This window comes from Anser cygnoides, chromosome 23 (genome assembly GCF_040182565.1).
Source record: "Anser cygnoides isolate HZ-2024a breed goose chromosome 23, Taihu_goose_T2T_genome, whole genome shotgun sequence".
Lineage (NCBI taxonomy): Eukaryota > Metazoa > Chordata > Aves > Anseriformes > Anatidae > Anser > Anser cygnoides.
The window spans coordinates 1,654,266-1,677,791 of record NC_089895.1 but is presented as its reverse complement, the minus strand read 5'-3'; the positions used below and the strand labels follow the sequence as shown (position 1 = coordinate 1,677,791).

General features: G+C 42.6%; 1 protein-coding gene across 1 annotated transcript; it reads right to left on the bottom strand.

The window, feature by feature from the left end:
* On the bottom strand, positions 1-15,267 carry MICOS10 (mitochondrial contact site and cristae organizing system subunit 10). The gene is made up of 4 exons (XM_048048661.2): positions 15,113-15,267; positions 3,959-4,006; positions 3,222-3,331; positions 1-243 (listed from the first exon to the last, which is right to left on the bottom strand). Exons 1-4 carry the CDS (start codon positions 15,177-15,179, stop codon positions 235-237), a joined length of 234 nt encoding a protein of 77 aa, XP_047904618.1. The 5' UTR covers positions 15,180-15,267; the 3' UTR covers positions 1-234.
* Between the last annotated feature and the right edge of the window lie 8,259 nt (positions 15,268-23,526).

Genomic DNA, 23,526 nt, shown 5'->3' with positions numbered 1-23,526 from the left:
GCCGTTTTTGTTTTATTTATTTCCCAGAAGAGCTCTTCCTTGAACGTTCCAGACATACAATACAAAACAAGGAACAGAACGTTGTTTTGTGTATGGAAACAGTTTGTTGGAGTATAAAGAGTTACTGGTGATCGTTACTGAAGAATGTTGGCTTATTCCAGGGGCACTTCAGTATTCCTGAGGAATAATCATTGATTTCTCCTTCCTTCCCACTGGGATAGTCTTAGCCATTAGTCACTGTTCCTGTAAAGCAAGAAGGCTTATATTATTAAAAAGCCATTTGGGTTCCTCACATGGAAGGCGCTGCACAATGTAAAGCAAGCCACTCAGCTTTGTAACCTTTCCAGAAGGCAGCCTAACATTTTCATCCTTCACTAGACTGAGAAGTTTAATATGGGGAAGTTAGGTAGTTATTTTCATATCAGAAACATGCCGTGTTTTCATGCATATAAGCCTCCGTTCTGGTCAACTTGGTACTTCAAAAAAAAAAACTGTTCAAGTTAACTATTCACAGATTGAATAGAATACAGAAATCAAAGCCACAAAGGGCAGGAGGAAAGGTTCCAACTGCTGAACCTCTGGTACTGTTGTACATCAATATAATCAACATTGTTATCAAAGTATAATTTTTTTGTGGTAAATAATACAGGTCAAATACCTGAAAAGTATGATACTTGGCATTTTGCAAAGATGCCTAGGTCATGTAATTCATGGCTATCCGGTTTTAAGCCTTGGAATAATTGCTAGATGTTGATTTAAACTTCAGCTGAAGTCACGGTGAAATCCATTCGATCAAATGACTTAAAGCCCTCAGAATCTTATGACCACAAATCAGAATTTTACTGCATTTTAAGTAGTCTTGGTCTAGATGACCGGCTCTTGTATTCGTTTCACGATCATTTTACTAATCCAAAGGACAAGCAGCGAGATGATGGTGCAAAGTCACTTTGTAATCTCCTGATTATTTGATATCATGAGGGTCCTTCATCCTCTCTCATTCTCACTTGGGACTCACAATTGACAACTTGAAGAATCAAGAATCCAAACTGGATAAAGCCCCATGTAACCTGGTCTAACCTCACAGCTGACCCTGTTTGAAGTTAGATTAGATGACCACCTGAAGTCCCTTCCAACTTGAGTTATCCTGTGATCCCATGAATGTGGCAGGTTCAGAAAACTACAAATCATTTCATTCAAGCTGATCCATGTTACACTTTTCTCTCTCTTAATAAAGCTGATTTTCTTGCAGAATCTCACATTTTGAGAAGTTAACATTTGAACAAAAACTCAGTTTGGAAAGGAAGTCCTATAAACTTCAGTTACAACAGTATTTTCTAGGAAAAAACAGACGAGTGATAACGCAACAATATTTTCCATGCTCCTAACCAACAGAAATGAAATAATTTTGTTATAACAACCCTGGAGCCATTATATGTGACATGACACTTTGGAGAGAATTAATGACATTAACCATTAGATGGCTTCATCTGCATCTTCCCTCTCTCAGCATGCTCAGCCTCTGTGTGCCAGAGAAAGCTAGTGGAGACTGCGTGCTGGAAACTATCTGTCTAGTCTTGTGCCATGCAGGCAGCTGTGCTTCTTCTGTGAAATGTCCTGTCCTTTCAATTACCTCATGCTCCAAAGGACCACCCTCGCTCCAGAGCACAGATTAGTCCTTAATCCAAACAAAACCCCTTACTAGGCTGACCTGAAAGTCAGTTTTCTGTTACTCAACATCCTAAGCAACAAGCATCTTTGAATGAACAATACTTTCTCAGAATATGTGAACAGGGCATTCTCCCTTCACATGAAGCCACAGACATTTCACCCCAGTTTCTTTCTGGGGACATAAATTGGAGCAATACCCTCTGGATGGCATGCAAAGCTAATGCATTTCTGACATTAACATATCTGGCCAGGAGAGTTATACACAGACTTCTGATTCTGGAACACCACTGGGCCGTAGCTGGCAATGTTGTATCAGTTGGATCTAAGCCACGGTTGCTCTATTTCACCATCCAAAGTATTTTATTCTGAAGCAGTCAAGTAGTTGTTCAAGAATCTTTCAAGAATCTTGTTCTTGGATTTTTTTTTAATTTTTATTTTTTTACAGGCAGCTGGAGATAATCACAAATAGGTTCGTCTATAAGGTTCCAGAAGGCTGGCAAAAGCTCATCTGCCAAGTAAATCTGCGGAGGACTGGACTCAACTTTCACCTCTAGATGTGTCAGGAAAAAGCCTAAAATACTTTCAGGCCTTCTTCATTAAGCAGAAAAGTGACACAACATCAACTTGTGCATTCTGTTTACTTGTCATGAAAAGCTCCTAGCAGAATATCTTACCTCGGTACTTTCTGAAGCGCTCAACTACAATTGTCCTGGTGGGTGCCTCTACACTGATGTCACTGCAGTGCTTTTAGCAGTATATGGTTTTGCAAATCCAAAATATTGCTCCCTCCCTTATTTATTTATTTTTAAAAGACCCCACAACAATAAATTACAACAAGAACAGTCCCAACTGCTACATGTGAAGAAATAAAAAGAATATTAATGAAGTCAGTTTCTGGACTTAGTGTATCATGAGTGCATTGTCAGTAGCTTGAGAGTAAACAAATGGTTCCTACTAATTAATCTAGTTTTAAAATATTATTATTAATCTGTTTTAAAATATTCAAAATATTTTAGCTCCGTGTGCTCAGTGGTAACAATGAAGTCATTTAAATTATCTTCAAAACTATTTGTGTACATTGTCTTCAGAATAATTATTACATTATGATCCAGCAAAACAAGCCACAAGAACTTCCAAATAATTGTTTTCATGCTGCAAAAGATCAAAGATCTGCTTCCACAGGCAGATCTACTTGACATGACTTCCACTTTCTTCCTAGCTGATCTCTTTCAAAGCTTGAAGACAGAATCTGACTGTCAGTTTGGTTTTTCAGCTTTTCTAACATCTATTTTTATTACATATGTTCTCACATTGTGGGAAAACCTACCTGCAGGATCTGCTAAACTAATTTTATCTGTCCAGTCTAATAAATTTACTGTTAACATGCCAGATATTAAGAATTTCTAATGAGCAAGGGAACCACCCCTGCTGTAGCAGCACAAGTTTCTTCTAACAAGTAAGACAAGTAGACATTTAAATGGTGTCTAGGTATACCATTTAATGATAACTCAAAACATACTTACTGATTAATAATAACCGGTACCCATACTTGCCTTTACAAATTTACCATGGAGAAGATATGGAGACTGGAAGTCGTGTTGACAATTGGAATAAGCCATTCCTAACCCCATCCCTGACCCAAACGCAATAGGCCATGTCTTTCCTGTGGGGAAGGCAAGCAGAGAGGAAAAGGTAAAAATCAAGAAAAGCATTATTTCACATGACAATGACAGCCTTGTTAAATAAACACCAAGAAAGAATATATTACTGGAAGATGCACATTAGGCATTTTCAGTTCTATGAGAGTCCAAAAATCTGCTAAAAAAAAGACCACTTCAGAAGAAGAAGACATCATATTTAGAATTTAATGGAGAGCGAATGCTGAATTCAAGATATTACTGAAAATTATTCTGTTAGCAAAGCATAACTAAAAAAGAACTTAAAACTGTTTTAAAACCCTGGCAAGACTGGCATAAACTGATGTCTAGACACATGGCTCCAGTAATTTGGCACAGCGTTTCCTGCAGTTCCAAAAGTTGACTGAGCACAGTAGGAGTTTAGAGAGGTGTCACATATAACAACCCTGTTACCTAACAGTTAAAACCTTAGGTAACTCCATTTCAACTGAAAAAAAACCAAAAAAAACAAAAAAACCCATGATCAATAGTGAGAGTTGGTTTAACACACTGATTAAGTTTTACATGCCTCCAAAATTTCTTGGTTTTAAACTGCAGCCATAGTAGACAAAAGTTAGGAAACCAAAAAGTCAAGATTTCCGAAATACACTTACTTTTGAAGAAGATGACTGAGAAAACAATTCCTAATCCGAATCCAGCACCTGTAAGAATAAATTCAGCGAGTGACAACTAAGATAATGCAAAGAAATGAAAAATGATTTAGTTCGTTACAGTAACTCTTTGTTCCAACTAAGGAATACCAGACTACATGTTATGTCAATACACCAAACAAAAATGTTCTTTAATGCAATTCTGAAACAAAGAATTCTTACTTTCATCAATAATTGAAAGCAGCTATTCTTACTTTCTTCAATAATTGCAAGCAGCTAATTCAAATTAGAATCCCAACATATACAAGAACTTCATTATCAGAAAGGGTTGGTAAACAAACCAGACTCTCATCCCAGGGAAAGTTACTGAATTTCTGTCACCATCCACAACGTGGAATTAAGATTTATTTAGCTCATTGTCAGTAAATGAGAAACACCGAAATGAAAACTTAGTGTCCTTGAGCTTCAGATTTTGCAGATTAATATCTTATTGTATTGCGTTTATCTCACTACTTTAACTACTTCAGTGTGTGTCCTGAGGGCAGCAAAACTTTGATGCTTTGTGTTACTCTATACCTTGCAAAAGAAAGCTCCGGGCTGCTTATCTTTCACATCCACAACATTCATTATGGAGCATATTTAAACGCATTAGGAACGAATGACTTTCACATCCTTATACTATATATAGAAATAACTGCAGCAGTTGAAAAAAACGTATCCAGCACCATTAAAAAATTCAGCTGGCATATTTAAAAATAATTTTTGCTTTCCTTGGAAGGTGTGCAATGATTTTTTTTTTTTGCAAGAACTCAGGCAAGTCTGCAAAATTCCTCTCAAAACCCAATAAATGTAAGAGCAAAAAGTCTGAGTTCAGTGGCTAAATTCGACCCTTAATTATATCCACTAAAGACAAGAATTTTAGATAAGATGCAGAAGTAAAGAAGTTTAAAAAAAAAACCCAATCAGCCACGCATATGCTCATTGAAAAAATACCTAATGGTTTCAGGTTTATTTTGCAGCAAACTAATCCTGCCAGGGTGAGGCTTTCTCTGCTTTTAATACAAGAAATCTAACTTAAGTATTGCTACTTATATTAATGAGAAAACATTCTTTTTTTCTTTAAATAGTCCTAAAAGCATGTGATCCTTAGTAATTCATTCAACAGGAGCTTAAATAAGTGGGTTGAGTCCAGAACAATGCTAAAGAATCCTATACCATCTTGATCCATATGAATAAAGTTGTTTTTTTTGTTGTTTTTCAAGTTTCCTTTTGCTCCTGAAACTTTTCCTTGCAAAAAGTATACTAATAGTCGTTCCTACTGAGGCACAGATTATTAAAACAATACTTTAGCAATGCCCTACCTAGCAAATTAACAAAGCACCCCATGCTTTTCGTTGATTAAAAACCCTTAACTATTAGAAGTAATGACTATAGGAATAAACCCTCCTACAAACTCTTGCATTAGGGCCTCACTACCATATTTACTGAGTTGGAAATCAGAGTTGCTTTTGAAAACTCTTCATTTTACTACACATTTTCATTAGCTCCAACTGCGATAGAGGTAACTACTTTACCAGGTCATTACAGCTCTGGAGCAGGCTTACAAAACATGCGACTGCAGGGAAGAACTCTGCCCGCGTGCCAAGTGGTCCTGACAGAACTCCCCCAGACTTTGTAGAAATCGAGCATTTCACAGAAGGTCAGGTTTTCCCTCGAATCATTTGCACAGCTCAACTCAGGGCAAGCCTCAGCTCTTCAGATGTCTGGTCAGAGCTTCATGCTTTTTCAGCAATTCAGACAGCAAGAGATACAACACTTGGAGAACCTTGTATAAACAGCTAACTGCTCATGCTGAATCGCTGACCAGCATTTACACTCAACTGGAAGAGACATCGTGCATTACGAGGAGCAGCAGTTCATCTGTGCTAATTCCTCCACTCCCCCTCCCCAGGCAGAGCCTTCCTTCTGTACCTTTGCTAGAAGACAGCTGGTGCTGGCTCTAGCAGAATGTTTATGCTATTAAGGATAATTACTATCTTCGAGAATTCATCCAACAGACAACTGTTTGGCCCTCTGACCTGCCTCCCCCCGACAGTCTTTTCCTACCATAGGTAGTTACGCTGACTTTTTGATTCGGGCTGTTGCACTGTAGGGCTGAATATCACTTTCTGGTGGTAATTACTTTCCGTTCAGACTGCACCAGGCATTGTTCGAACTGTCTGGTTCAGACGGTCCTGCACTTCCAGACAGAGAGCAGATCTCCTCTGTCAATTCAAACAGTTGAGCTAATCAATGAGAAACGATTTACAGGATGACAAATTCTGCATCATCTCAATGCAGAGCCCAAGCAGTTTCTAACGTCATCACATATTCCAGTCGCTATTACCAGTCAAACCCACATTCTTCTTACCAGTGTGGTGGTAAACTGGTTCGTCTCTTGTCTTAAAAAAAAAAAGAAAGAAAAAACCTGCACTGCAGAAGCAGCTGTAGTTAATACAGTTTCTTTCCATCTGTATCTTGTATTTGCTTCACCTCCTTTAGATGTGAGAATTACACCCCCCATTTGTAATGGCTCTACACAGAGGCAGCAGCGCTGCTTCCTGTTGGCCATCACAGAAGATACAGGATGCACATAAAGGTGAAAAATGTGTAACTTCTGCCAACTGCAAATCAACACAAGCCTAAAATAAAACCCAGGTGTCTTCCCCACACTTACATCCAGCACCGCTGTTGAGCAGACAGTCCACTATACCTAACTCGCTAGGACAGAAAGGTACGTTCTTCCGAGGAAAGCTTTTTTCTGAAGTAGCAGTAAGCCAGGTTCTGCAGAAGAGATTCCTCTTTTTCATGAAAATGCAAAGCCTCTGTTTTGGATGCTATCCCTCCACCCTACTGCAGAAGGAACGGGAGTACAGTGGCTGAAGATTTCAAAAAGATGATGGCAAGTTAGCCAGGGCCTTGCTTTAGGTAACGAAAACATCACAAAGAAATAAGCAAGGAGGTCTAACAGCTGATGTTCTTTTGTTTGTTTGTTTTCTGCACAACAAGGAAACTTGAGAAAAAGCCAAAAAGAGAAGTACATTCGTGTGCTTGATCCCAAAGGCAGGTTCATTCCTTTTTTTGCTTAGGAGCAGGCAACAATCTACGCTGGACACTGCATCAAGGAGTGCCCAGGCCTGCCTCATGGCGTAGCCAGTGCTGACGTAACATTTGCTCTTTTCTTGGTAAGTTTAAACCCTGGTTTTAAGTTAAAACCAGAAGCTTGAGCTACACTTCAGTTCTTAGCCCACCTGGTTACGAATCTATTTCTGTGGGCAGCCTGTCACTCATCTTCATCCCGCTAGAAAGTATTTGTGGTTATGCGGTCATTTCCTGTGTCTCCAAGACCAAGGGGAGCTGAACCGTCTTTCCTTGGAAGCGAAGTAATGCATTTCACTTTAATTCTGTATAAAGTTACACCAGAGATAAACAATGGCAGAGCTGCTGATGAGTTTTACAGGTTTGAGTTCTCACATGCTCAATTTCCTTTTAAAGAGGCAACATGTTGCTTCAAAGAGCCTCCCACCTGACCAGGGGACACTCAGTCTGCAGCTGTTTCTGCTAAAGATCAGCACCTCTAGGCCAGGCTTTAACTTCATAACAATAAAACATGAAAGGTTTACCTTACAATAAAAACAAATGAACATGGAAAAGCTAAGGGCTTGAGCCACACTGGGCACATTTTCCCTCCCTTTCTTGCATGACAGACTCTTTGGAGGAAAAGGCCACAGGAAAGGGTACAACACATTTTTCACCTCCTCTGACAGCTTAAAATGTTTAACTATGAAAACAGCCTCTTCCACCCCACATCTATCAATGCAGTTTAAACTCATTTACAGTCAGAGTCAACAGGGGACAGGCCAGGTCTGCTGACATCTTACTCCCACTCCCCGGCCATACGTAGTGGTGCAGCCACGTGGAATTGGCATTAGGCAGAAAGCCTGGTTTCAGAAAATTCTCATTCTACTTTTTTGGCTCGTACACCTTCCAAGAACAACAGCACGGTACCTCCAATCAATCTAACACACAGAAGAGCACGTGCCATATACCCAACAGGACATCATAAAAGTGTCTCGTCAAGAAACACAGATCTTCCAGATAGACTCCTGTCCCTGAAGAACATCTGGGAAAAGCTATTCCTATAAATTTAATCAGCAGCCCCTCCGGCAGTAACATGACACGATTCTTTCCTGGGCTACCCACTAGCTCTGGGCCGAAGCAGCTATTAAGACTGCCACACCTAGATATACTTCTCTTCAATACCTTCAACCTTCAGACAGAAAGATTGAAATGTTTGTTGACATCTGGCAGTTGCTGTTACTATAGCAGCTGGAAGATTTTTTTTTTTTATTACTTAGTACTTTCCTTTTCGTCATCAGATGGTTTTCTCTCCCGTTCCTTACTCACCAACACAGAACACAGAGCTTCGGCCTCCTCTCCTTCATGTTGTTATTTTACAGTTAAAAGAGCTAAGTGATTAAAATAAAAGGAAGAAGCAACTGCTGGAAGACGGGTTCTTGCTCTAACAAAGTAACAACCGCTCTGCGTAGACTAGGCTCTCTGAAAACTGTCAAGACCTTGTCTGAACAGAGAAGACTCCTCAACTAGAAGGCTTCTGGTAGGATCAAGAAAATCTCTGGAGCTCTGTTTGTCTCCCTCTGGGGACAAGGACAGCAACAGCTTTGAGGCTTAACAGGCAGATCTCACCTGCAGGCCTGAGCATCAGCGCTGTACAGCACTAGAATTTGCTTTAAATAAATACTCATGAAAAAATCAAGGTATTCAAAACAGACAACCCTCCAAGTATCCCTTCCTTCCTGTTGTAGGGTGTCACATCCTGCCTCTCTCACTCCCCAAAACAACGCTTTGACAAGATACAAAGATAACTGTTGTACAAAAACGGTGTGGAGTCTTCTCCATACACCAGGGCCTTCACAGCGCAGCACTTAGCACTAGTTAGAAATCTGAGACCACGCAACCACTTCTTTACCACGAGAATTAATTTTAAGCAGACTGTTAGCTAGGTCTTTCGTGGCAGGAGTCAGATTTTCTCCAAACACCAACCTCCAAGCTTTCGTTCTCATCTCCCCCGTCGTGCGGACTGTTTACATAGCAGACAGAAAAACGAGCAAGGACGCTGGAAGAAAACATAGTGAAACTAAATACCGAGTACTTGAGGAAGAGGCAGGAAAACGTGTGTTTGGTTTTCTTGTAGCATTTGACTGTAGTAACCCCGAATTCTTGGAACGACAGAATAAAAATACCCCACTACCTGTGCAATACAAAAACCCAACATGCTTTCAGGGGCCACTTCCACCCTTCAGCGCTCCTGCAGCTCAACCGCTGCCCAAATGCAAGCCTTCGATAAACAGCAGCGCTTCTGCACATGGATGCGGGAAGCATCACGTTTAGCCCACGATCTCCTAAGCAGTTACAGCCACGCGGTTTCACAGCCAGACCAGAAACTCTTCATCCCCACGCTGGTGAATGAGCTGGTGAGACAAGAGGGCATACACCTTTCCTCCCTCCCTCTTTTAAAAGAATAAGGGGAACAGACTGGAAGCAGCTCTTTGAATAATTCGGCCAGCACAACGAAGGATCTCATTAAAACTGCAGCAAGCTTTTAGACACAATCAGGGTTGTACTCTCTTTTGAAGCACGTAGGTAAGAAATCCGGAGAATACTCCTAATAAATAAAACCCCAGCAGAACACCCTACCTTGTCTTACTACACCACAAGGTTCTACCAGTGAAAACAGTAACACTGCTAGAACAGGAAGTTTTACCCAACACTTCTACACTTGAGGCTTTGGCAAGCCTAACAATCGGGCTTCTTCACGCCCATCCAATGTTGGCTGACCATTACCGATGTCTACTGGCGCAGCTAAGAAACGGGGACAATTCAGAGCAAGAAGTGCTGTGATGGCATCTCACTAGCAGAAGTGCTACAGAAAGAAGCCTGCGTTATTCTCAAGTCTCTATCAGTTTATTTTCATCGAGGATGTGCCAGCAGCCCTGATTTAGGCAGAACTCAGCGTGACACAAAGAACAAGGAGTTGTTCCATGTCTTGTGGAGCAAACAAGTGGCTCAGGACACCACCTGGCTGCTGTACCCTCTCGTCGGGCAGCGTTATCGCATGTCATCCGCCAAGGGTGGCCCAGCTGGCATCTTACCAGCGCGCTAACGTGGAGGACGAGGAAGTCGGTGCGCTTTGAACTCACTTCCAGCAGGGGAGAAGTGATGTAGACAGGGGCTTCAGATGGCTGCAGTATGACACGAATGTCACAGCTCTTCCTTTGGGTTTCCTTGCACTCCAGCAGCACTACGGGAACCAGCTGGAGCGAGGCACAAGCAGGGCTTCCCCCGGTGCCGCTCCCGGACACCAGGCGGGATGAACGGCAGGACGCAGTCCAGCTATGGGAACAGAGACCAAGATTCCTGAAGACATTTCTGTCGCATTTCTTCTTCTTCCAGGAGAAAATTATAGCCCCTTACTTTGTCGGCAGGCTCTCCATTCAATTCTGCTAACAGAACAAGCGGATAACCCTGTTCTCAGAGTGCTATTTATGCACCCCTTCCAAACGAGACCTTTTTCATCGCCTCTCCACACAGCCTGAGCCACGCGCAGCCAGCATTTATACTAATTGGTTTGCCACAAGATACAACGAGAAGAACTGGACTGTCTTCTATACAAAGGAAAATAACTTGGGGGTTAGAAACAAAGGCCACATAATAACGCAGTTGCATACTCGTGTAATATTCGTGTTCTCCAGCATTAAAAAACAAAATCCCAAACGCAGAGCATGTCTTTTGTCCTGGGAGCTAAGGCTGGATGGTTATGTTAGGATCGCCAAGCGAAAAAAGACTTCAAAACAGGAATTTCAGGATTTTTGTATATTTAGAGAAAGTCTAATCCAGTTTTCAGAAAGTATAATCAAATTTTATCATTATATAGACTGACTTTATCCTATTCATAACCATGTGAAGGATTATTTAAAAATACTGACATTGCAATCCATACAATGATTCCTTCTGAAGAATTCAATCTGTGGAATGACACAAACAATACAATTTCACCCCTGCCATTAATAGAAACAGCTATTCAAGCAGGCAAGATGATACAAGCCAGAAGAAATTGTGGAACAGTTACTGCAGAATTGAAAGTGCCTTTTTCTCTTAAAAAAAAAATAAGAATCCTATTAAATGGGAATTAGAAGCATTTTATTTTCAGATGTCAAAACAGAGGATTAGAGGAAAATGAACGTTACTACACAGGGTTATTTACAAGCTTCCAGGCTGAATTTTGGTCAAATACAGACATATATCAAAACATTTGTCTCCTGCAGAAAATGAACTTCAGCACAGCAACTGGACAAACAAATGCAGAAGCAAACAGCATTCCTTGATGACCTCTCAGTAACAGGTAAATTACAATGTTTGAACCATGTAAAACTACAATGGTTTCAAAACAAAACAAGACACACAGGTACGCACAAATTCCCCCTCCCCTTACACACACATACTCTTCACTCTGGAAACAGCGTGTTATAGTTATTTGCCCAAAATTATAGCCTCACAGAAAAAAAACAACTCTGCCAGTCTTTCAGGAGTTACTGTCTTTCCAAATAAAGAGGCATGCGTTATTGCTCAGTTAGAAAAACAAACAGACCAAGCAAAAACAGAATACCAAAGAAAACAACAAAACCAACAGCACAAACCAAAAACCACCAAGAAGCTTTAAACAGAGCTTGAAGTTAGTAGGACGGAAGAAGTCCACAATACTATTTACTTCCGAATCCTTTCTCTGTGGGGCTTTACTGATAACAAGAGTAAGGAAGAATCAGTCATGACACCGAAGTGGATGCAGGAGTTTATAAAGCTTTGCATGCTGAGAACAAAAAGAAAGCCGGTGGAGTTTGATTCTCCTTCTCCACATGTGAAACGTTTCTGACGGGAAAGAAAAATCAGTTATCACAGAGAAAGATGGGATGGAAGTTATTTCAGTGAGGGCACAGGTGAATGAGTCTGGAGACCTGCGCAAAGCCAAAGGCAGCAGGATCCGGTCAGCCCATCAGAGAACCACTTGGTCAGCCAAGAAAGCACAAGCCAGGCCCCTAGGCACAAAACACTGTGGTTACAGCTAGATTTAGAAAGGGAAGAAAAATACCTACACTTATACTCATCATTAGCAAAACAAATAAATAAACTATGTCAGGCCCGTTAAAAAAAAGGTGAACACAAACTCCCTTTAACCATGTTTGGACACTTTCTGCGGGCTACAGAGGTGTACCGTATCTAGTTCTGAAATGAAATACTGTCTTAACAAGACATGACAACATCTTCTGTTTTCACCAGGAGAAAGACAGACATTTAATACTGGATTACAAGACGCACATGGGTAGTGACCAAGAGGTCAAAAATATAATATTGGATTTCAAAAGATACCACTTAAGATAAATAATTATTTTGGACGTTTTAATGGCAGGGGATGCCCAACTAAAACAGTACGGTGTAAATACAAACGACATAGCCAAATGCATCCAAACTTGCTTAAGCAAGTGTAGTAGAAAGCCTGACAGCCTAACACAAGCTAGGACAGGCTGTGCGCCCCCCAGCTATTATTTAAAAACATACTATTGCTGATAAAGTCATAGTGAGAGCTGCTACCTCCCCTTCTCACTCCCCTCTGTTCCCCAAATCCCTTCATCCTGCAACTTCATTTGGAAGGGTTTTGTCTCTACAGTTCTCACAGACAACAGAAAACTGTCATGCATGCAAGGCTTCAAAAATTCAGCGCCTTCCTTTAGTGACGGTGTCTGAAATGAGACAACGCAGGGCTAATTGTGATGTTTGCTCTTCCCCCAAACTTTGGCTAGGAAGATATTTCTTGCAACAGCACTCAGGAAAGATGGAATGGAACGGACAGGAAGGAAGCTGCGGCCACCAAAAGGAAAAGGCCAACGAAGAAGCAAGGATTTGGTGAACTTGTATATTCCATGCAATTGATAAAGTTCTCAAGAGAAGAAGTTTTTTCTCCTTCTTTCCACTATAACACCCCCCTGCATAGTTTATTGGAGATTCCAACACGTTCAGAAGTAATACTACAAAAACTGCCACCACAACCATGCAAGTTTTTGAACTCCTTGCAGAGAAAACAATCCTTTGCACTGAGATCATCTGAGACAGCCTGAACGCTCAGTAGTCTGCTAACAGTTTGCCCAGCTAGGCCACCAAGTCCTGTCGCACTGAAAGGCCACCACCACCCTCAGTCAGTGCCTACAGGCACTTTCCGGGCTGCTACAATTTGCATCTTCGCAGAGAGTCCGGCTGTCGTCAATGCCATGGAGAAGTTTGCTTTAGTTACGAGATTAATTGTAAAAGCACACAGATCAGAATAAAAACATTGCACGTGAGGAGAAACACAAGTCCAAGGCCATTGTGCTGCATCTAGTGCTAAAGACAAAAATCAGGCAGGCCACGTGCCCTTTTTGGGCAATCTACCAAAAAATGAATTTTACTCAGGTCTCTACTCAATGCCATCGTGCAGCTAACGGTGGGAATCCTTGGACTAGAGCACTAGTGCAGAAAGCTTGCACGCATTTTCTTTCCTCCATCACTGCTTTAGGATGGAAGAAAACCCCAAGTGACAACAAACGCCTTGGTGATGAGAAACGCCGCATCATAATCCAGTCTGAACCCACTTCTTTCAGCCTCCCTGAGAGGCTTCCCATGTACAGGAATCCTACATGTACATGTACAGCTGCAGCACAGCACAAGTTCTTGTTTATAATTTGGCATACTTAATATTTTATGATAAAGCAACCAATGCTATGGAAACATAAACATATCTGGATATGTTTGTCAGACAAACCTGAATAGAATTTCATAAGACAAAACATTGCTCCGGAACACTTGACACTTTTCAAAGCTCTGTTATAAACAATGGAAGTTTCAGTTTACACAAAATTATTAAACATCTTTTCTAATGGAAAAGTATTAGGCAACTAAAACCCAGAGTTCCTCATCAGCTTTCAAGCATAAGGCCACTACAGCAACAAATAATAAACATTCACATTTCTCAGCCATTGTTTATCCTTCGAAAAAAGGCTTCTGCACCATCAAGGTACTCACACCTTTTATACCAGGTGCTTTGCTTCTCACTCCATATATTGTACTTAAAGATTTGCTTAGGGACACTCATTTCACAAAGCCGCAACCTCGCTCCAGTTACGCTGCCAGCCCATCACGTGGAGAGCACTGAACCACACACACACAACTCCGATCACTCACAAAACTCCCAGATCAAAGTCAAAAGTTACAAATGGTTTGCTGCACACACGAAGCACTTTAAGTACAAATACACACCGAATAAAATCAACAGAGCTGTCTTTGCAATTAAAGAAAAGGCACAACTGGCTGCAGAGCTGGGATACCGGGCAGGAAGCTTCTCAATGTCAAAGCGTGCACACTGTACTACGTAACACGTGCCAAAGCTCTCAGCTAGTCACGCTGAGTATTGCTTTTAATAAACACAGCCCACCTCGCACACCAAGGGAGGGGAACAGCTCTGCACAAACGGCTTTCGAAAGCCAAGTCGCTGTCACAGAGCCAGACGAGATTGTGGCAGGGAAGAACCCGGCGATACTGAGCGAGGCCCATCCGCTCCGGGCAGGAGGCATCACCCCTTCGGCTGCGGTGCTCGGCACAGACCGGGATTCCTCCCACACACCGCTCACCTTCACCACACGGAGCGAGCAGAGCCCAGCCCCGACCCCCCGCCGCCTCCCCGCGGGTCAGACGGGGCCAGCCCGGGGACAGGAGCCCAGGGGGGCCGGGGGAGCCGTGCCCGCCGCCAAGGTCACCTTGCCGGCCACCGGGCCGCGGGACCTCCCCCCAGGCGCCTCGCGGGCCCTGAGCGCGACGAAGCCGCCGCCGAGGCCTAGGCCAGGCCCGGGAGCGCCGGGGGGGCTCCGGCCCCGGCAGGGCCCTCCGGCACCCAGCACGGCCGCGCCGAGGGACCTGCCGAGAGCCGGCCCCCGCAGGCTCCGGGCCGCCCGGAGGGCCGCCGCCGCTCCTCCCCGGGCCCTCCCCCTGCGGCCGGCCGCTCCCCGCCCGTACCCAGCTTGACGGCGGAGTCCGCCAGGCACCGGTCCCACTTCCTGCCCAGCTCGCCCTCCGACGCCATCTTGGCCGTCCCCTCCCACCTCAGGCCTCGCCTCCTCCTCCTCCTCCTCAGAACGCCTCTCGCGAGATCTGCCGCCGCGGGTAAAGGGCGGCCAGGCAAACATCGCGAGATTTCGCCCGCCCCGCCCGTTACCGTGGTTACCGGCGGCAGGGCCCCGCCTAACGAGGCCGCCCCGGCCCGCAGGGCCCCGCCCCGCAGCCTCGGGCCCCGTCCCCTCAGGGGGGGTTTGTTCCTTTACCCACCTGGGCCCTGAGTGTGAAAAGAACAGCAGAGTAACACCAGAAATTGAAATGATTTCACAGAATCACAGCGTCATCTAGGTTGGAAGAGACCTCCAAGATCACCCAGTCCAACCTCTGACCTAACACTACCAAGTCCTCCACTAAACCACATCACCAAGCTCTACATCTAAACGTCTCTTAAAGACCTCCAGGGACGGTGACTCCACCACTTCCCTGGGCAGCCCATCCCAACGCCTCACAACCCGTTCGGTAAAGAAGTTCTTCCTAACATCCAACCTAAACCTCCCCTGGTGCAACTTTTAGCCCATTCCCCCTCGTCCTGATGCGAAATATCAGGGTAAGGAGTGGGAGTATGTATTAGTATAATATTAGTATAATCGAGTAGGGAGGGCAAATTATGGATTTAAACAAATCCTGGGTGTTTGGCACAGTCTGAAGTGGGCTCCGGTGTTGAACCAGGAACGTAAGCGTGAATAGTTTCAAATTTACTGTAATGAATTTTATATTGCAAATGTGTAGGCTTTCTGAAAGTCTTTTTCTAGAAGCCTTATGGAAAAAAAACACAGGGTGTTTTTCAGGTAATAATATCCCCCTTCACACTTGGTAAGGCAATTTTTAACCATTTGCTTATTTTGATTTTTTCACATTTTGACAGTTTTCTTTATCAGGTTGGAGAGGAGGAGGCTATACTGTTCTATAAAACTCGAAGTTCTTTAAAAAGTAAGTTAAAGACTAAGCCAAGAAATGAAAGCCTAAACTTTCCAAAGTTGGTGAAAATTTTCTGAAGTTATTTATTAGTTTGTGCTCTTTGGTTTGTCTTAGGGGCAGAACTGTTTTTGATCTAGAGCAACTATGGAAGGCTTAGGTTTAGCTCAACTCCTTCACAAATCACTAAACATTCAGAATTAGCTATTATTTAGTTAACAATCTGAATGGCTTTTTTATTTTTTTTATGAAGTTTTGGGAAGGCATGTGGTTAAACCAATCCATGTGAGGTTTAAAAGCTTTCACCGAAGAAGCCAGTTCTTGTTCCTCTGTAAAGGGAGCCTCCTTTTCTTCTCTTCCCCATCCAGTGTGCTCAAACTTACTTTGCATTTGTGTCCAGTCAGTATCAGAAATAGAGCCATGCGTCGTGTTACATATAAAAATGCCAACGGGATCAAGCACTTTTTTCCATGACAAGATAAAGCAGTGTTTTCTGAAACTGGTGATCCAATGGTACATCCCAGCGTGCCAGCTCTGCCCTCCCATTTCCAAGCACTCTCAGCTCTGGAAATTATCAGGAGGCAGAAGATACGTGAAGCCTCCAGGTAAGTCTTTAATTTTTCCCCAAATTAAATTCCAGAAATGAGTATTTTAAAAACAACCCAGAAATACGGTCTTCTCTTTGGCAAAACCAAATAATCAGCACAGGCCGTGTGTAATTTCACTTCACACTTACTTATTTTCAGACTTTTAGAGTCACTGGAAAGTGCTGTTTCTTCGGGGATGAAGGAAGTGATGGTGAGCAGTTGGACTACAAGGCGCTTTATAAAAGGTCACGTTGCTGTGTAATGGGTCTCAATGTATATGACAGCCTTGTATCAGGAACCTGATGCTCTAAACCCCTTTGAAGGATATGGAATAGTTCAGTGTAATTGTTTTGGATGTCCAGCTTCCTTCCGAGAAATCTGTCTGCTTCTTTTAAATCCCGCAGTCACTGAGTGATCAGAAGGGGCTCTGGAAAGCGTTACCCATTAACAATCTAGAGCACATTCTCTGCACCCCTTCTCCCCCACCCACTCCAGGGAAAAATTAAGGCAGGAGGGAATGTGTCCAAAGACAGCCTTTTCTCTCCATTGCTATAGTTACTTGGCAATTAGACTCTCTCAGTTTAATATTGAGTATTTATTATTGTATGACTCCAAGGTGATGTTTAGAACATGCGGTTTTGAAAAACCTGGTTTGCATTTCACAGCCTGGCGTGAGCTGTCCCTGGGTTCCTTCCCTTCCTTCTTCCCTCATGCTCTCCGCCCCTTTCTTTCCAGTCTTTTTGTCAGCATTGTAAATATATATATGGAAAAAACAGAGGAGGCTGGGCAACGAAAGAAGCCAAAAAGCTTCAAAAATCCCTACCGTTCTCTGATGGAAATCAAACTGTAGTAGGTTCAGGCCTTCTATCACCAGTTGACTTAATCGTATACCTTGCTAGAGTTGTGTATTAAATTAACAGGATTGCTCACAGGCTAAATGTTAGGCTTCTGCATAGTGCAGTATAGGATGAATTCACCCTCACCACGATAGTTTCTGTTATAAAATTTTAAAGTGAATTTCTTTAAAATCCTGATCCTTCCCCAGGATGAGGATATCGCCTCTTACTCTGACGCTAGGCACGTTTTCAAAGAACCCCATAGCACCTTTCCTGTCAGCTCCCCATTGGGCATTAATGTGCTCCTGATCTCCTCTTTTCCAAAGAATACACATCTAAGTTCTTGCATATTTTTAAAATAACATGAATCTCCTTCCACGCACATTTTTTTTTCTGCCAAGAGCAGCAGTAATCTGCATAGGAAGACAGCAGTGTAGGAGTTACCTGCTTGAAATGGTTGACACAGCCTTAGTAGTGGGTCCCCACTTTGCTGTCTGCTCTCTCAGAACGCTTCTTTTATGTTAGAGAGAGAATCAGACCCAGGCAGGAAACTTCTCCTCTCAGCCTCCACTCCAGTTCGTTTATTTTTTCTCACACTTAAGCATCCATATCTGTTGGCAAATGCTGGTTTTATTTTCCTCTCTGAAAGCCTCCTTGCTACTCGAGCAACAACAAAAAGAAGTCTAAATCTGAAGTCTGAGGAAAAAGAAACCCCTTCCCAGCAGGACTTTGCCTTAAAATGGGAAAAGTGCCAGAGGCTCCATTAAATCTACTTTGCTGTTATTGATTTTATGTGGAAAGCGGTCAGATACTGAGGGGATGAACAACAGTCTAAGGGCTGAGGTAGGCTTTCATTAGGAAATACAGCTTGCGATGCAGAGCGAAGTATCATTCAGCCTTTTCCTAGTGATCACATGCACGTTAATAAGCAAGTCCATTTTGTGTCTGTGCTAATGTAATTTCATGCCAATTTTGCAAAGCTGATGTAATGCTCTATGCAGTGGTGTGGTACTGCTGGTTACGGTTGTCAGGTATGGCTGATTGAAGTGGAACTCTGAAAAATTGAACAATATGTGTCACAGCTTGTTGTGCTAATTCTGCTTTAAGCTGCTTCTGCTGGGAATATGAAGTTTGCCTAAAAAACCTGTGGAGGAAAGCACTTACGTGGAAAGACTGGTTTGTGCTTTTGTGAACTGCTGTGTTTTGTCTGTCTCCGGTACAGGCATCAGCACCGCTAAGACACTTCCCATCTTCAAGTGATGTCTATAATTTTGTGATCCATTTTTTAGGTCAGTGGAGGAAATAGGAAAAGAACCAATGTGCTGTATTGATAGAGGTTTTCTAACGTATAAACCCTCGAAAGAGTGCTACTTCTCAGCTCTTTAAGTATGTTTTTCCATTCATCTGTGTCACTGGTTAATTCTATACAGATTCTAACTAGTGAACCATGACTACTGTATTAAGAAGGAATCCAGGTCCTTACAATTCTTTTGGCTGGCACATTAGCAAGCTTCCAATGAAGTGCAACGTGTCAAGGAAAAAGTAAAGGAATGGAAAATTTGGTTTCTTTATGGTGCATTTAATCAGCTTCTCCTTATTTCTTTTTTAATGACAGGCTGCAGACATTATTTCTACACTTGATGACCAAGTTTGACAAGAATGTTCTCAATACTCTCTTTGCTCAGGCTGAGACATTTTGAAAGGTCCTATATTAACCTTTCTTTACTTACAATATGAAGTTAAAAGAGCAGTCGCAAGCACAGAACTAAACAGCATCCCTGGATATGCAACTAAGAGGAATGTAGTGAAAAACAATGATCCCAGTAATCCTGCAGTCCACATTTCTGGACTGATATTTAAAGCAAGCCTCACGGTCCATTTCTGAACAGGCACTGCTGAATTTTGTCGCGTGAGGTTTCAGATAGGTCTCAGTCACATCTGCCCCTTTGTATCACACATTTTGTGAAACACAACTGGGTAAAGTCTATGGGATGTGGAAACTGTGGCTGCAAACAACTCCAGGGCATATCGAGAGACTGCTCTCAAAAGGTGGGCAGGTACTTCTGGACCAAAAGAAAGCAATTGTTATTAGTGGATGAGGATGTTACTTCATAGGTTAAAAAAAAAAAAAATCATTCTCTCATGGCTGAGGTATGGTCACAAACTGCAGAGATGTGACTTTTTAACATGGTGCTGGTAAATGCCCTCTCTGTGCATGTTGGCTCCAGCTGAGTGACCCAGTCTGCACCTCAGACGGTGAAAGAGGGGAATGAGAAATGACTTGGTCTCACCTGTTTAGGCAAAAGGCATAAAAATAAAGAAAAAGCTCAAAGTTGGATAAACCTTGTGCCTCTAACAATATGTGTGCTTGAGTGACACGTAACCTTTAATTTTTCTGCCATTAATGTGACAGAGCTGCACTGGCGGTAGTGTGTGTAATTTTTGCCAGTATCTGGACATTTTAGACTGCCAGGCTTACCGTCTTTTACATTCATCAAATGAGCAGGTAGGCGGCAGATCTGCTTGGGTGCTGGTAAAATGAAAAATTTCATTTTGGAGCCTGTTTTTAGCATTCTTTGTATGGGAGGAGGAGTGCTTCAAACCAAATGGACAGCGTGTTGGTTTTTATTAAACACCGTATTTTGATTTACTCATCAGCTCCTGCAGTGAATGAGAAAACTCTCAAAACCTTTATACTCCAGAGTACCCTCGTCAAAATTGCTTTGGAATTAGAATGGGACGGAGGCTGTTTGTTTGTTTGTTTGTGTGCTATTTTGACAGTGTGAACAGAGATCTCCATAGTGAGAACTATCTGTGGCTTGAATATGGAATTCAAAACTGTTGGGTAGTGTTGTAGGTATCTTTTTCCTATATTAGTTTTCAAGAAACGCTCAGTTTTCAGCCTCAAATCAAGTGATGCTGCTGGTTTACTGACTCTGACTAATAAAACCCAGCAAGCTAAACTGTACCTTTGCTAGAAGTAGAGACTCCTGCAGCAGTAAATTCAATTTATGAGAACTCCTAATACAAGTTTACATGTCTTTCAAGTGCCACAAGCTGGGCATGAAAGAAAATGGGCAATCTGACCTAAAAAAAAAAAAAAAAAGGAAAGCCTAAGATGTCTTTTTCTTTAACAAAAAAATGAATATTCGATGAAGTCGTAAAGTTTTCTCTAGGTTGTTGTTTCTAAGTATGTTCTCAGTCATCTTTGGTCCGGGCTAAATATTGGAATAAAGAAAATAAACAGCATTTCACCATGCATGCAATGTATGCAGGAGGATAAAATAAACACATCATGTTAGACCTCAAATACTCTATGAAGTTCTGGCTAAATGTGAAAAGTACTCTGGAATGCTAATAAGAAGTATTTATCCTTTTGCTTCCTTGAACATAATCAAACATACAGGGAAAGCATATGTATTTTATAGTTGCTGATTGCAAGATCAAAAGCCTTGTTATTAATTGCACATGAATCTGATGTTGTAGGGCTGTTAAGCCGTCAACTAACATAATTGTTTGCTTCCTTTGTTTATAGGCCCTCATCCTGAAGATGCACAATGCCTGCCACTAAGCCGCCCCCTTTTCTCTTTAGGTGGACGATTCCATGCTGGGAGGTGTGGGAAATGCCTGTAGTGCAGCTAGCACCATCTCCCAGCACCAAGATTTCAGAGACTGCATTGGCTTTATTTGGTGACAGTCCCTCCAGGAATTGCACCAGAAGGTAGGATGGCTACAACTCTAGTTATATATGTAAAGCCTTCTGCCTGCTGAGATCCATTCCACACTGCAAATTGCAGGCTACCAGAAGAGCCTGGTCCTACATTTAATAAACAAACAAACAAAAAAATTCCCTTAAGCATGTCCTGCTATAAACAATCAAAGCAAGCAGCTGGTCCTCATCTGAAAAGATGTTACATCAATTTCAAAAGGAATCTGCAGATCTTCTTAATGCAAATATTTTTGGGAAAACAAAAAGCAGCTGTTTATTCTTCTTTATACCTATTAGCAGGAAAACAAAATCCAGGATGCTTGTATTTCTTCTTTTAAGAAAAACATCCTCTTGGCGTCAACATTCATTTGGATCTCAAGACGTTTAAAATATACTAGACTGCATAATTCTGCTTTTGCTCTGTTTCTTCAACAAGCAGCTAGAAATGCTTTTTGTTCATAGCTGTAATTGCTGTTAAACTAAAAGCAAAACAATCATCGAGTAGTTTGCGTGAGTTTTGTGACAAAAGATGTGAAGTTCAGAACATGCATTTTCAATTGTATCGATTCTGTCCTCCCAGACCCTGCCTCAAGGAAAACACGCCCATCAAATGTGTGGACCCCTGTAAAAGGAATGAATAATCTATCACGTAATGAAAAAGCTGCTTTTTCTTAATTACTGCTGGTAATTACTCTCAGGAAACATACGGACAGAAGGATCTGGGGATTGCAAAATACAAGGCACTTCAGATTGCTACATATTACAAACTGACTTCAAGGAAGTTGGGCTGCCTAGTATTGGCGAATAATTGAATTTGGAGACTGTAGAGCAGGAAATGCCTTTTGAGGTCATGTGGCTTCTCTACTAGACATTGGCAAGATTTCCCATCCTAGGGTTTATTTGGTAGTGGTTTTTTGATGGTTTTTATGTGCTTTTGTTTGCCTGTGAAGTAACATAACTCCTGTTTTTCCTGATATTATTAGAATTGTAGAAACACAAGGTTGGAAAGGACCTACAGGATCATCTAGTCCAACCGTCTTCCTACCACCGATACTACCCACTAAGCTATTAAATCATATCTCATAGCACCTCGTCCAGGTGCTTCTTGAACACTATGAGGCACAGTGACTCTACCACCTCCCTTGGCAGGCCGTTCCAGTGCCTGACCACTCTTTGAGAGAAAAAGTTTTTCCTGATACGTAATCTAAATCTCCCCTGGCACAACTTGAGGCCGTTTCCTCGAGCCCTACCATTAGTCATCTGGGAGAAGAGGCCGACCCTCTCCTCACCACAGCCTCCCTTCAGGAAGTTGTGGAGTGCAGTGAGGTCTCCTCTGAGCTTCCTCTTCTCCAGACTAAACAATCCCAGCTCCCTCAGCCGCTCCTCATAAGACTTGTGACGGTTTTGTTGCCCTTCTCTGGACATGTTCCAGGGCCTCGATGTCTTTCTTGTAGTGAGAGGCTCAAAGCTGAACACAACACTCGAGGTGCGGCCTCTCCAGAGGTGAGTACAGGGCGATGATCACCTCCCTGGTCCTGCTGCCTGCACTATTTCTAATACAGGGCAGGATGCCATTGGCCTACTTGGCCACCTGGGCACACTGCTGGCTCATGATCAGCTGAGCATCAACACTCCCAGGTCCCTTTCCTCTTCAGAGTCTTCCAGCCACTCTGCCCCAAGCTTACAGCATTGCATGGGGTTACTGTGGCCCAAGTGCAGGACCCGGCACTTGGCCTTGTTGAACCTCATCCCATTTGCCTCAGCCCGGCAGTCCAGCCTGTCCAGATCCCTCTGAAGGGTCACCCTACCCTCAGGCAGATCGACACTACCTCCCAACTTGGGGTCATCTGCAAATTTACTGAGGGTACACTCAATCCCCTCATCTAGGTCATCAATAAAGATATTAAACAAGATAGGCCCCAGTACCAACCCCTGGAGGACAGCACTTGTAACAGGACGTCAGCTGGACTTAACTCCATTAACCACTACTCGCTGGGCAAATTATTCGACTGCCTTCTACCCATTGCTTCCCAGATTAATTTTGTTCCTGCACTGAAAAGACCAGAGGTTTAAAAATGACAAGAGGAATGAAAAAAAAGCAAAAGCAGGCAAAGGTTAACTAAAAAAAAAATCAGTGACAGCAGACTGCCAGTCATCAACGTATCGACAGTGCAAAGTGACCTCTGTAACTGTTACGCCCTGACACAGGCTAGGAGCTCACGCTAGCTGCCATAACGGAATGCAAATGGCTGAGTAGTAATTTCCTGG